Here is a 13,798-nt window from a genome sequence, read left to right as displayed (position 1 = left end):
TATGTCACTTTAGTAAATGACTGTATACACACAATCCTTCAAGCTAGGCTTCAGCAGTACTTGAATCAAAAACTTTCAGATTACAAGCTGAGTTTAGAAAAGGCAGAGAAACAAAAATCAAACTGCCAAGGGAAATTCCAGAAAAAACACCTATTTCTGCTTCTTGATTAAGTGAAAGCCTTTGACTGTGTGGATCACAACAAATTGTGGAAAAATACTAAAGAGATGATAATGCCAGACCACCTGACCAGTCTCCTTAGAAACCTGTATGAGAGTTAACAAGCAACAGTTAGAACCTTACATGGAACAACTGACTGTATCAATGTTGTGGAAGAAGTACGACAAGTCTGCATATTGTCATCCTCTTTATTTAATGTATATGCAGAGCACATCACGTGAAATGCCAAGCTGGATGCTACAAGCTGGAACCAAGATTGCTGGGAGAAATAACAACCTCAGATAAGCAGATGACACCACTCTAATGACAGAAAGCAAAGAAGAACTAAAGAGCCTTTTAATGAGGGTGAAAGAGGAAAGTGAAAAAGCTGGTTTAAAATTCAACATTCAAAAAACAAAGATCAGGGCATCCAGTCCCATCACTTCATGGCAACTAGAAGAAAAAGTAGAAACAATGACAGATTTTCTCTTCTTGGGCTCCAAAATCACTGCGACAGTGACTTCAGCCATGAAATTAAAAGATGTTTGCTCCTTGGAAGAAAAACTATGACAAACCTAGACAGTGTATTAAAAAGCAAAGACATCACTTTACTGACAAAGGTCCATATAGTCAAAGCTGTGGTTTTTCCAGTAGTCATGTATGGAGGTGAGAGTTGGACCATAAAGAAGGCTGAGCACCAAAGAATTAATTCTTTCAGACTGTGGTGCTGGAAAAGACTTTTGAGTGTCCTTTGTTGCAAGGAGATCAAACCAGTCAATCCAAAAGGAAATCAACCCTGAATATTCAGTGGAAGGACTGATGCTAAAGCTGAAGCTCCAATACTTTGGCCACCTGATGTGAAGAGCCAACTAAATGGAAAATATCCTGATGCTGGGAAAGATTGAAGGCAAAAAGAGTAGAGGATGGCAGAGGATGTGATGGTAGGATAGCATTACTGACTCAATGGACATGAACTTGGGCAAACTCCAGGAGATGGTGAGGGATAGGGTGGTATGGTGTGTTGCAGTCCATGGAGTGGCAAAGAGTCAGACACCACTTAGTGACTGAAAAACAAGAACAACAAGTAAATGACGAGATAACTCATTTTTCTTGAATCTGCTAATCCTAAATAAACTTGCTTATCAGGAGGCTAGTATAAACCAAAACTAACTATAGTGTGTGACTCTGTCAAGGGAGACTCAGAGTTAGCCAGTAGTCTTCTCATTGCTCTTAATTTAAATATCTTCCACAATCCCCACTGTATCATTGAGATAGAAAATATTAACTCAATCTGACTGAAAATTTAATTCTGAGAGGCATACTTTATTTTATATATTGCATATGTTCTTGAAATAACTTGTTCAGTTATAATCATAAACTTATTCACTTTCTTGTCTCTTGTCTAATCTACACGTTGTTCATGGCTTAATATTCTTTATCTTTAGTACAGTGCCTGCTTTAACATTCAGTTCAGTTCAGTTCAGTCGCTCAGTCGTGTCCGACTCTTTGCGACCCCATGAATTGCAGAACGCCAGGCCTCTTGATCCACCACCAACTCCCGGAGTCTACCCAAACCCATGTCCATCGAGTCAGTGATGCTATCCAACCATCTTATCCTCTGTCGTCCCCTTCTCCTCCTGCCCCCAATCCTACCCAGCATTAGGGTCTTTTCCAATGAGTCAACTCTTGCATGAGGTGGCCAAAGTATTGGAGTTTCAGCTTCAACATCAGTCCTTCCAATGAACACCCAGGACTGATCTCCTCCAGGATAGATTGATTGGATCTCCTTGCAGTCCAAGGGACTCTCAAGAGTCTTCTCCAACACCACAGTTCAAACGTATCAATTCTGCGGTGCTCAGCTTTCTTCACCGTCCAACTCTCACAACCATACGTGACCACTGGAAAAACCATAGCCTTGACTGGAAGGACTTTTGTTGGCAAAGTAATGTCTCTGCTTTTAAATATGCTATCTAGGTTGGCCATAACTTTCCTTCCAAGGAGTAAGTGTCTTTTAATTTCATGGCTGCAATCACCATCAGCGGTGATTTTGGAGCCCCCAAAAATAAAGTCTGACACTGTTTCCCCATCTATTTCCCACGAAGTGATGGGACTAGATGCCATGATCTCAGTTTTCTGAACGTTGAGCTTTAAGCCAACTTTTTCACTCTCCTCTTTCACTTTCATCAAGAGGCTCTTTAATTCTTCTTCACTTTCTGCCATAAGGGTGGTGTCATCTGCATATCTGAGGTTATTGATATTTCTCCCGGCAATCTTGATTCCAGCTTGTGTTTCTTCCACTAATTTTTGGTCCATTGTACTCCATTTTGACTAATAAATATTTTTTAACCTCTGCAAGTCTGAATTTGACCAAAAATTTGGTATGATTTGCCTTATTTCTAAATAATATAGGTTCCAATATGATCTTGAAAATCACTTGAGATTTAATCATCTGACTACCATGCTTATTCAGTTAAAGTGGAGGAGTATTGGGATATATGAAAGGAAAGATTTTATCCTGAAAAAGATGAAACAATATGGTAAACATTTTTATTTTTGATGCTTTCATTGGACTGACAAAGCATTATACAATGATTTTGGACCCACATTTGCAACTTGTATTAAGATATTAGTTGGGAATTTTGCATCAATTAGTGAAAGTTCTCCTCAGAGCATCTTTTACTTCTTTGTTCCTTAGACCATAGGTCAACAGATTGAGCTTAGGGATCACCAGGGGGTAAATCACAGAGGTCATTTTATCAATAGCAAAAGTATGGCTGGACTTGGGTTGCAGGTACATAAACAGTAATATTCCATAGAACACGACCACCACTGTCAGATGGGAACTACAGGTGGAGAAGGCTTTGGATCTCCCCTTGGTTGAGATCATTCTGAGAATGGCCATGAGAATGAACATGTAGGATACAAGAAAAATCAAAAGGGAAAAGAGCAAATTGAAGCCTGAAAAGATCAAGATGATCAATTCTAATTCATGTGTGTCAGAACAGATCAGAGATATCAGAGGGACAGTGTCACAGTAAAAATAACTGATGACTTTAGAGCCACAGAAGGACAATTTAAATAACTTAATGGTGAGAAATAGTGACACGAAGGTGCTGTAGAGGTAGGGAGTCAGTACCAGCCCCCAACACACTTTCTGTGCCATGATGACCATGTAGAGAAGAGGTTTGCAGATGGCTACATAGCAGTCATAGGCCATTGCTGATAGAATGAAGAGCTCAGTGATAATAGAAATCTCAAAGAATGCCAGTTGAGTGGCACACCAATTATAGGAAGTCATATTTTTGTGCACCACAAAGTTGACCATCATTTTTGGGCCAATGACAGTGGAGCAACCAAGATCAGTAATTGGCAAATGTCTAAGGAAAAAATAAATAAATAAAATCAGAAAAAAAAAAAGTACATAGGAGTATGTAGCTTGGAGTCCAAATGGGTCAGGATAACCATGCCCAGATTTCCTGTCACTGTGACCAAGTAGATGACCAGGAAGATTCCAAAGACAGGCACCTGCAGCTCAGGACTATCTGTGATCCCCGTGAGAACAAATTCAGTCACCTTGTGCATAGCAGTATGATTGTGTTTCTCCACGGAGTCCATCCTAGTTACCTGGGTATAAAATCAATACTTTGTATTTGCAATGTTATCATCTAGGAGAATTTAATACATGATACATGAGTCATTTTCTTTGTCTAAAATTATAAATACAGATTCATCTTCCCATCAGGTCAAGACTATACCTACCTATATTCACATATGTAAGTTCTGATATTAACCTTTTCATTGCTGAGACAATAGATTTCAAAGATATACATCTCAAATAAACATATTTCTAGCTAAACAATTAGATGAGTAGCTGGGCTGTCCTATCCATGAAATTTCCCTTTTAGAAAACCCTGAATGATGTAAGTAACTGCCAGCTTGATTGACCCTACTTTTCTCTTTCTGAATTTTATAATTCCTGCTCTTCTGTTTTAAATTAACCAATAAGAATTTAATGTAGGCACCCAACCCTTGATCACAATAAAGGCAGAACCGTGCTGTCCTCTCTTGCTCTCACTGTTTCTCTCTTTCTCCCCTTAACCTCTCTGTATGGCCTTGGGTGTGCCATGTACGCTCCAGAATGTGAGTAACAAAACTTGTTTTACAAAGTTACCTGATACTTGCTGCCGGGGTGCATCTTGCAGTCATAAAAGAATCACAAGTGCTTTTCCAGCCACAGCACTGGCTCTATCCAGGGAAACATCTGTGCAGCTCACCACAAATAATAGGGCCCACTTGAGTGCCCACACAGTCCTAGTTGATAGAATCACTATCAACAGGCTGAGACCAACACAAAGCACGTTCATTGAAACTTTGGGAAATTTTGCTTTAAAGGGACAAGACGTTTTGAAATTATTGCTTTGATACAGCTTCTATGGCCTACTTGTTTTTACATGGTCTTTTAAATATATCAAAAGATCTTTCTGTTATATTTGAACTTTTAAAAATTCTTCAGATAATTTTTAAAATGAACATCTACACTCAAATAATAAACCTTATATTATTGACAATCACCTTATCTGTTCAAAGTTGCAAGGCATAATAAAAAGAGTCTCTGTTGGTAGACTAATGAATTATGTGGTGAGTAGAAAACCTGACAATTAAACATAAATTTCAATATTTTTCATTTACTATAAGCTTAGCTTGTTTATCAAATACAAAAGCCAATGCTATAATATTTGATTTTCAAATTTTGCTATTAATATCTTAATCCTCATTTGCCATATTGATTGTTTCTGACAATTGAATCACCTCTAATGGTCTTCCAATCACACACATCCCTCTTCTGAAAAACAAGGGCTGATCATTCTGATTATTTATGAATCTGGTTATTTATGGAGATCCACGTAAATAGATCCACTGGAAAGAAGGATGCAAATGAATACCAAGCACTTATAGGGAACTGATTATTTGCCAGGAACTTTGCATGTATTAATTCACATGATCTACACAATAACTCCAGAAAGTAAATAACACAGTTGTCCCTGGTATTTTTGGGGAATTGGTTGCAGAATCCACTGAAGATAACAAAATCTACAGATGTTGAAGTCCCATAGTCCACCTTCCTTATCCACTGGGGATACTCTATCTGTAGATTTGGTCAACCATCACTGGTAAACATAGTGGTGTAGGTGCTGAGGGAAAAAAAAAAAAATCTGCATATAAGTGGACCCATATAGTCCAAAACATGTTAAAGGGTCGACTATATTAGCATAATCCATTTACATGTCAAGAATAAAATAACTTAGTCAAGATCACCCAGACAATAACTTGCAGAATTAGGATTCAAATAAAATTAACTTTCTTCAGAATATATTCTCACAAACATGGCATTCTTCTGTTCTATTATGGTCATCCTGAGTACATAGGCAATGAAAAATGGAGAAGGGGAGGCACCCGGTAAGCAAGGATAGAAAAAGATCCTTGCTAAAATAGATGGCAGAGCTTTAAGTTCATTTGGAAAATTAAGATAGTCTAAATGCATTGCATTAGAGTCCATACAAAAGGTCTGTCCTATGCATTAATATTGTTGATCAGAAAAGTATACCGAAAGGAAAGAAACAGTTTTGCAGAGCATAATGCCTTCAAGATCTTTGGTGATGATTGGTTTTAAGCTGTATGTCCTGAGAAATTTGCAGACCAGGTGTTTCTACTTACCTTACTGGAGAATTTGCATTGACTTTCTACTGTTTTAATCCTCCTTGTCTATTGCAGTATGTTTTTAAGTATTCTTCTATCCCTTTGAGACTCATTTTGTTAAAATTTCGATCTGATTCAAAGATTAAAAAAAAAAAAACACATTGAACGTAATTACCTTAAGGAGAGTGCCTTGGATATCTGTTAATTATTCTCCAAATGTCTCATTAGGAAAATTCAAAAGTATTTCATGCCCTGGTCTAATTGAATAAACTATGCAATATCACTAAACATTGGAAAACATAAACACACTTTTGTCAATATCTCAGTTACACAATTTAATGCACATATTAGGTATGTTACACACACACACAGTGTGTGAGTAAATGAAAAAATGACTTTGTAGAAAAAATATTATGCAATATTTGATAACATAGCATTCATTAACCAAGAACGTTTTTGATGGATATATAACTATAGGTTGACACAAAACAATGTTTTATGACATATTGTTTCTGCAAAAAGATCAGTGATAACTCATTTATTTATCTGTTCATCTTCATCTATATCATTCATTTCTACATTATTAATGCTTTCATCTTCAGTTTTCAGAAACTTTACATGACATGCCTTGGTGTAATTTCCTTTCTGTTTATCTTGCTTGGAATTATTTTAGCTCTGTATATCTTAGGATTATCTTTTTTAAAGTTTGGAAAAAAAATTCTGGCCAATATATCACTCATTAGTTTTTCAATCGTATGTAATCTCTTCTTTCCACTTTCCTACACTTAAATATACAGTATTTAGGTTGCCATTGTTCTATAGATCACTGAAACTATTTTCATGATGTTTACTCAGTATTTTGGCTTTTCCCTTTGAGTACCATTATTGTGATATGTTTAAGTGTAGCTATAATTTCTTTTTCAGTGCACAATATGCTGTTATGTTCATTCAATAAATATTTTGTTCCTAAGTTTAGTGTTTTTATTAAATGATTCAGTATATGGAATATATTTATAATACATTTTAAAGTCCTTGCCTGTTAATTATATCTTCACTGAGATTTCAGGATCTGTTTTAATTATCTCCTGGGTGGGGGTCACATGTTCCTGCTTTTACATTTGTCTAGTATTTGTGACTAGCTGCTAAATACTGTGAAGAAATACAGAATAGTGAGTGCTGCAATTTTCTGTTGTCTTCCTAAAAGAATGTTAAGTGTTTTAAACAAGGATCAACTAGCTCCTTTTGAGACTTGTTTTCAAACTATGTGAGTCTAAAGTAGCTTTTATTATACCTCTGAGATCTCTACTGGATGCCCAGATGTGGAACGAGGATTCCACTCTCTGGCTTTTTGGAACACTGTTATCTTCCTGTTCTGTGTGATCTCTGGGATTGTTTAGCTCAAAATCCCATGATCATTATTTTAACAGACTTGTGGCCTTTCACTGTAGGCATGCCAAAATTAGTTTCAGTCACAAACACACGGAAATCTTGTAATGTAATTACTTTAAATGAAAATGGATTAAATTCCCCAAAGGTTGAGATGAGTAGAATTATTATTTTTTAATTATGATCCAAATGTCTGCTGTATGTAAGAGACTCACTCTGTCTACACACAGTTGTTTATATTCAGGAAATACAATGCAAAATTATTGAAAGGATGCCTTCCTAGAAAACAAACAAAAAGCTTGGCAGAAACAAACACATAGTTTACTAAGCAGAGTTTAATCAGAGCTTCCTTTGGGATAGACTCAGGGTTCTGTGGAATCTTTAAAGGAAACACTGTATCAACAGCAAGGAATGTGGGGAAGGGAGTGAGATTTCACTGAGTTTTAAAGTATGAGAATTAACTGGACTGAATACAAGGGAAACAATCTATTTCTCTGTGTATTTTAATGAGTGTTTGCTCTGAAGCCAAGAAGAATGATATTTTGCACCTATTTTTTAAGACCCTTTAGAAGGCATTTTTTACTTCTTTGTTCTTTAAGCTGTAGATCAAGGGGTTAAGCATGGGAATCACTAAAGTATAAAACACAGAGACCATTTTATCTGTATCAAAGGAGTGAGTGGAGTTGCGCTGCGTGTACATAATAGTAGAGAGCCATAGAACACAGCCACCACTATCAGATGAGAACCACATGTGGAGAAAGCTTTTTCCCTGCTCTCTGCAGAATGCATTTGAAATATCGCTGTCAGGATCAGTATGTAGGACACTAGGATGACCAGGAGGGAAGAGATCAAATTAAATGCTGAAAACAGTATGATCAACAATTCTATTTCTTGTGCATTTTAGCATAGCATAAGTGACAAGGGAACATCATCACAGTAGAAATGACTGATGACATTAGAGTCACAAAAAGTCAATGTAAAAATATTAATTGTAAACATGAGTGCCTGAAAGATACTGTAGAGGTATGGAATGCCTACCAGCATATGACGAAGTCTCTGACACATGGTAACATTTTACAGCAGAGGGTTACAGACAGCCAAGTAGCAGTCATAGGCCATGGCTGACAAGATAAAACATTCACTGATAATGAACATAAGGAAGAAAGCCAACTGTATGGCACATACATAATAGGAAATGGTATTTTGACCCACAACAAAATTCACCAGCATCTTGGGACAAATAACAGTAGAATTACCAAGATCAATGAAAGCCAAACATTTGATAAAAAAAAGTACAGAGGTGTGTGTAGCCAGGAATCTACTTGAGTTATGATCATGCCCAGGTTTCCCACCACTGCGATTGTGTAGATGATGAGGAAGACCCCAAAAGGGGGGTGGTCTGAAGCTCAGGCTGCTTTGTGACTCACATCAGAATGAATTCAGTCAGTGATGATCAATTCTGTTGATCCATTTAGTCCAGTTAGCTTTTCTGGAAAGAAACAGACAGGTTAGATTTCCCATGATGTCATTTGATTAAGTATAATATTTTTAAAGAGAGTAGTTTTTTTTTTAATTACATGATAATGGATAGAAAAAAAATTCCACAAATTATTTTGAAACTAAATAAATGACAGAATCTTCTACTTTCCAAAAAGAGGAATTCATGTGAAATCAAATGCACTGTCACTACAGATTAAATAGAGTCAGTGATATTTAGAACATATCATTTGTTTAAAATTACCATATAGGTATTAACATAGAAATATAGACTTTATTCCATCTATACTAGGGTAGCACATTGTTCTTTAGTACACTTCCACTTTCATCTGAAAATTCTTTTGGACTTTTTAAATTGTACAGAATAGTATATATTGTACAATTGTATAATGCAAGCATCACATCATAATTTTTAAAATCTTTCAATGTTAAGTGTTGTCTTCTGCATTTCATAAAATTTACATGGGCTTCCCTGGTGGCTCAATTGGTAAAGAACCTGCCTGCAATGCAGAAGACCCAGGTTTGATCCCTGGGTGGAGAAGATGCTAGTTGAATTCATAGCTTATATAATTCAATTGATAGAGTTGCCATCAAATTTTGCTGTTGAAGTTATATATGTGGATAATTAATTGAATTTTTAATTTTAAAACATTCTATTTTCTAAATTATATTTTGTGATAAAGTTCACAAGTATAACTCATTATTTATTAACAAAAATATCCAGCTAATACTCATATTGGTGGAAGAAATAGCAAGTATACTATAAATCTAAGAAAACACATTTTTTAATTGTTCAGCCTTATTATTTGTGAAAATACTCTCCCATCTTGTCAAAGTTTGTTGGCAATCTCCAAAGATTATGTGGGATACACTTTAAAAGGAGATATTTATTTGTTTATTTCACATTAACAAAGCTAGTTTATAAATTATAAACTGAAATGTCCATGCAATTACAGAATAATCAAATGAATAAAAGTAAAGAGTGTTTAAACAATGCAGAAAAGATGCAAAATAAATATTTTCAGTTGCAATGTTTTCAAATTTAGTACTATTAGTGTGAACCAAAAGACTGGAACTGATCTATGACTGCATTATTGTAGGGAACAAGTTAGTCACAATTATGATAAGAACACTCAAGTAACTACTGCAATAAAATTGAAAGATACCAATTTTGCACACACTATATGTACACACAAAATTTTCCAGGGAAATTGTATTTTTAGAAAGTCATATTTATTCATATTCTGAATTAGTGAATGTGTCTAATTTTCTAAAATTATTTAAGTCTTGGGAAAATCAGGGAGCCATTATCATGCAAAAATGGGATTTTGTGTTCAGTCAGAGATAGTGACATTCCAGGACTGGTCTTCTATCATGGCCTCAGGGAAGATTGCCACAAGCAAGAATCCTGGCTACTTTTAATAGGTATCTTGAAAAAGAAATTTTTTTATGGGTTTCAGAGTTAAGTGCTGCAACCCATGCTTTCCCTGCTCAGAGAAGCCAGAATAGCCTATTGGTATTTTTCAGTGTCATTGCAGTAGGGACCTGAGTGTTTTTATCATGATTGTGACTAACCTGCTCTCTATAATAATAGAGATAATAATGTACTTATAGATTAATTCCATATATAGCTTCAGAATACATATAATTTGCTCTAAAACATCAGAAGATAATTTCATTTAAAACGACTTAATTTTTCAATGATTTATATTATCTATCCTATCAATTTCACTTACCATAGATTTTCTTATCAGTTCAGTTCAGTTCAGTAGCCCAGTCGTGTCTAACATTTTGTGATACCACGGACTGTGGCAGGCCAGGCCTCCCTGTCCATCACCAACTCCTGGAGTTTACTCAAACTCATGCCTATTGAGTCAGGGATGCCATTCAACCATCTCATCCTCTGTAGTCCCCTTCTCCTCCTGCCTTCAATCTTTCCCAGCATCAATGTCTGTTCAAATGAGTCAGCTCTTTGCATCAGTTGGCCAAAATATTGGAGTTTCAGCTAGAACATCAGTCCTTCCAATGAATATTCAGGACTGATCTCCTTTAGGATGGGCTGGTTGGATTTCCTTGAAGTCCAAGGGACCCTCAAGAGTCTTCTCCAACACCACAATTCAAAAGTGTCAATTCTTCAGCACTCAGCTTTCTTTATAGTCCAACTCTCACATTCATACATGACCACTGGAAAAACCATAACCTTCACTAGAGGGACCTTTGTTGGCAAAGTAATGTCTCTGCTTTTTAATATGCTGTCTAGGTTGGCCATAAGTTTCCTTCCAAGGAGTAAGCGTCTTTTAATTTCATGGCTGCAATCACCATCAGCAGTGATTTTGGAGCCCAGAAAAACAAAGTCTGACACTGTTTCCACTGTTTCCCCATCTATTTCCCATGAAGTGGTGGGACCGGATGCCATGATCTTAGTTTTCTGAACGTTGAGCTTTAAGCCAACTTTTTCACTCTCCTCTTTCACTTTCACCAAGAGGCTCTTTAGTTCTTCTTCACTTTCTGCCATAAGGGTGGTATCATCCACATATCTGAGGTTATTGATATTTCTCCCGGCAATTTTGATTCCAGCTTGTGTTTCTTTCAGCCCAGTGTCTCTCATGATGTACTCTGCATATAAGTTAAATAACCAGGGTGACAATATACAGCCTTGACGTACTCCTTTTCCTATTTGGAACCAGTCTGTTGTTCCATGTCCAGTTCTAACTGTTGCTTCCTGACCTGCATGCAATACTGTAGACATGAATAAAATACATTAAATAGATATACATGCATTAGGGGTGCTACTTAACTTTTTTTGTATTTTAAGGACACAAAACTCCACCAAATGATAATGCAATACAAAACACAAATCAACATTTTATAAAATCAAGTAAAAGTGTATCTGAATATGATAATAATAAACATAGTACAAATATACCAGAATAAGTGGTGGGCTTCCCTACTGGCTCAGACGATAAAGAATCTGTCTGCAATGCAGGAGACCTGAATTTGATCCCTGGGTTGGGAAGATCCTTTGGAGAATGGAATGGCTACCCACTCCAGTCTTCTTTCCTGGAGAATTTCATGGACAGAAGAGCCAGCGGGCTACAGTCCACGGGGTCTCAGAGAGTCAGATACATCTAAGCAACTAACTCGCAAGAGTAAGAGGTTGATGGCAGATCAAGGTAAGAGGATTATTAGGTGCAAAATATTGTCAGCATAAATGTTTCCTTTAAAGAATATAAATAACATTGGTTACAATAAATTTTCAGTGACTGCAGTCTCTGAGTACTCTGTAAGAAAATTAATTAAAAATTTTATAACATTAAATATAAAAGTTTATATTTAATTAGCATTTTGCTCACTTAAAATATTTTTTGCAATTTTAAGACCTGATAGTCTTCCTGGACTTGATGCAGACAATTTTCTAATATCAGAAACATGAAATGTATATCAGTCAACAGTTATTGTAGAGAAATATGTTCAGTAAATGTAATAAGTTGTATAGATCTTGTTTTCTTGTCTTTATTTTGTTTTGCAATTATGAAAAGCTAAAAAAAAAAATCAGACTTTGAATTCTGATTTTCCTGTAAAGGTAAGAAAAGATAGAAGTATTTTTTGTTCTTTTCTCACAAGCTTTATCATTCTATGAAAAGACCCAAATTGCTATCTCATAGTTTAACATTTTTTGTTAAATCCCGATTGTCAATTTTTTAAACCTGTGCCCTGTGAGATAATTTTATCTAATTTGCTGTCAAGATTCTACTTGAAGGACACACTGAAAATTGCACCATTGCCATAAAACTGGGTACTTAAAAGCCTGTTAATAACCAAATAATGATTTCCACATATCATTGTGAGGTGGAAATGCTCTTTTGTCCCATCAAGGGATCCAGAAATAATCATATTTATATACTGATGTACATAATCATTAAATATTAAATTATATTGAAACCATCACAAAAAAACACCCAGAGCACTAAATGACTAAGAATTTAGAAGAACATCACAATAAGAGATTGAATACATGAGGCTTCTTAATTTTGCCAGTTTCTAAATATTCATGTGTTTTTGGCAGTGGTGGTGTTTCAGTCGCTAAAGCATGTCTGACTCTTGTAACCCCATGGGCTGTAGCCTGCCAGCGTCCTCTGTCCATGGAATTCTCTGGGCAAGAATACTGAGTGGATTGCCATTTCCTTCTCCAGGGAATCTTCCCAACCTGGTCTCTCCTGCACCACAGGCAGTTTCTTTACCACTGAGCCACCAGTTCAGTTCAGTTCAGTCGCTCAGTCGTGTCCGACTCTCTGCGACCCCATGAATTGCAGCACGCCAGGCCTCTCTGTCCATCACCAACTCCCGGAGTCTACCCAAACCCATGTTCATCGAGTAGGCAATGCCATCCAACCATCTCATCCTCTGTCGTCCCCTTCTCCCGCCCCCAATCCTACCCAGCATTAGGGTATTTTCCAATGAGTCAACCCTTCGCATGAGGTGGCCAAAGTATTGGAGCTTCAGCTTCAACATCAGACTTTCCAATGAACACCCAGGATTGATCTCTTTTAGGATGGATTGATTGGATCTCCTTGCAGTCCAAGGGACTCTCAAGAGTCTTCTCCAACACCACAATTCAAAAGCATCAATTCTGCGGCACTCAGCTTTCTTCACCGTCCAACTCTCACATCCATACATGACCACTGGAAAAACCATAGCCTTGACTAGACGGACTTTTGTTGGCAAAGTAATGTCTCTGCTTTTAAACATGCTATCTAGGTTGGCCATAACCTTCCTTCCAAGGAGTAAGCGTCTTTTAATTTCATGGCTGCAGTCACCATCAGCAGTGATTCTGGAGCCCAAAAAAGTAAAGTCTGACACTGTTTCCACTGTTTCCCCATCTATTTCCCATGGAGTGATGGGACCAGATGCCATGATCTTAGTTTTCTGAACGTTGAGCTTTAACGTTTTCCCTGAGCCACCAGGGAAGCCCTAAATGTTTCATAGTTTAGCATCTTACAGTTGAGTTGTTCTTCATTTTGAGTTAATTATTGTATTAGGTCAACATTATTTATTTGTTTG

At 36.6% G+C, this 13,798-nt stretch overlaps 1 protein-coding gene and 1 pseudogene across 1 annotated transcript; both read right to left on the bottom strand.

The window, feature by feature from the left end:
• Positions 1-2,801: 2,801 nt before the first annotated feature.
• On the bottom strand, positions 2,802-3,772 carry LOC145514984 (olfactory receptor 8K1-like). The gene is given in 2 exon segments (XM_081514215.1): positions 2,802-3,575; positions 3,578-3,772. Coding segments are annotated over 2 exon segments (969 nt in total).
• A 4,033-nt stretch (positions 3,773-7,805) lies between these two features.
• Positions 7,806-12,028, bottom strand: LOC145513757 (olfactory receptor 8K5-like; annotated as a pseudogene).
• Between the last annotated feature and the right edge of the window lie 1,770 nt (positions 12,029-13,798).

This window comes from Giraffa tippelskirchi, chromosome 7, assembly GCF_054371585.1.
Source record: "Giraffa tippelskirchi isolate mGirTip1 chromosome 7, T2T-mGirTip1v1.2.pri, whole genome shotgun sequence".
NCBI classification, from domain to species: domain Eukaryota; kingdom Metazoa; phylum Chordata; class Mammalia; order Artiodactyla; family Giraffidae; genus Giraffa; species Giraffa tippelskirchi.
This window is presented reverse-complemented; position numbering and strand designations above follow the sequence as displayed.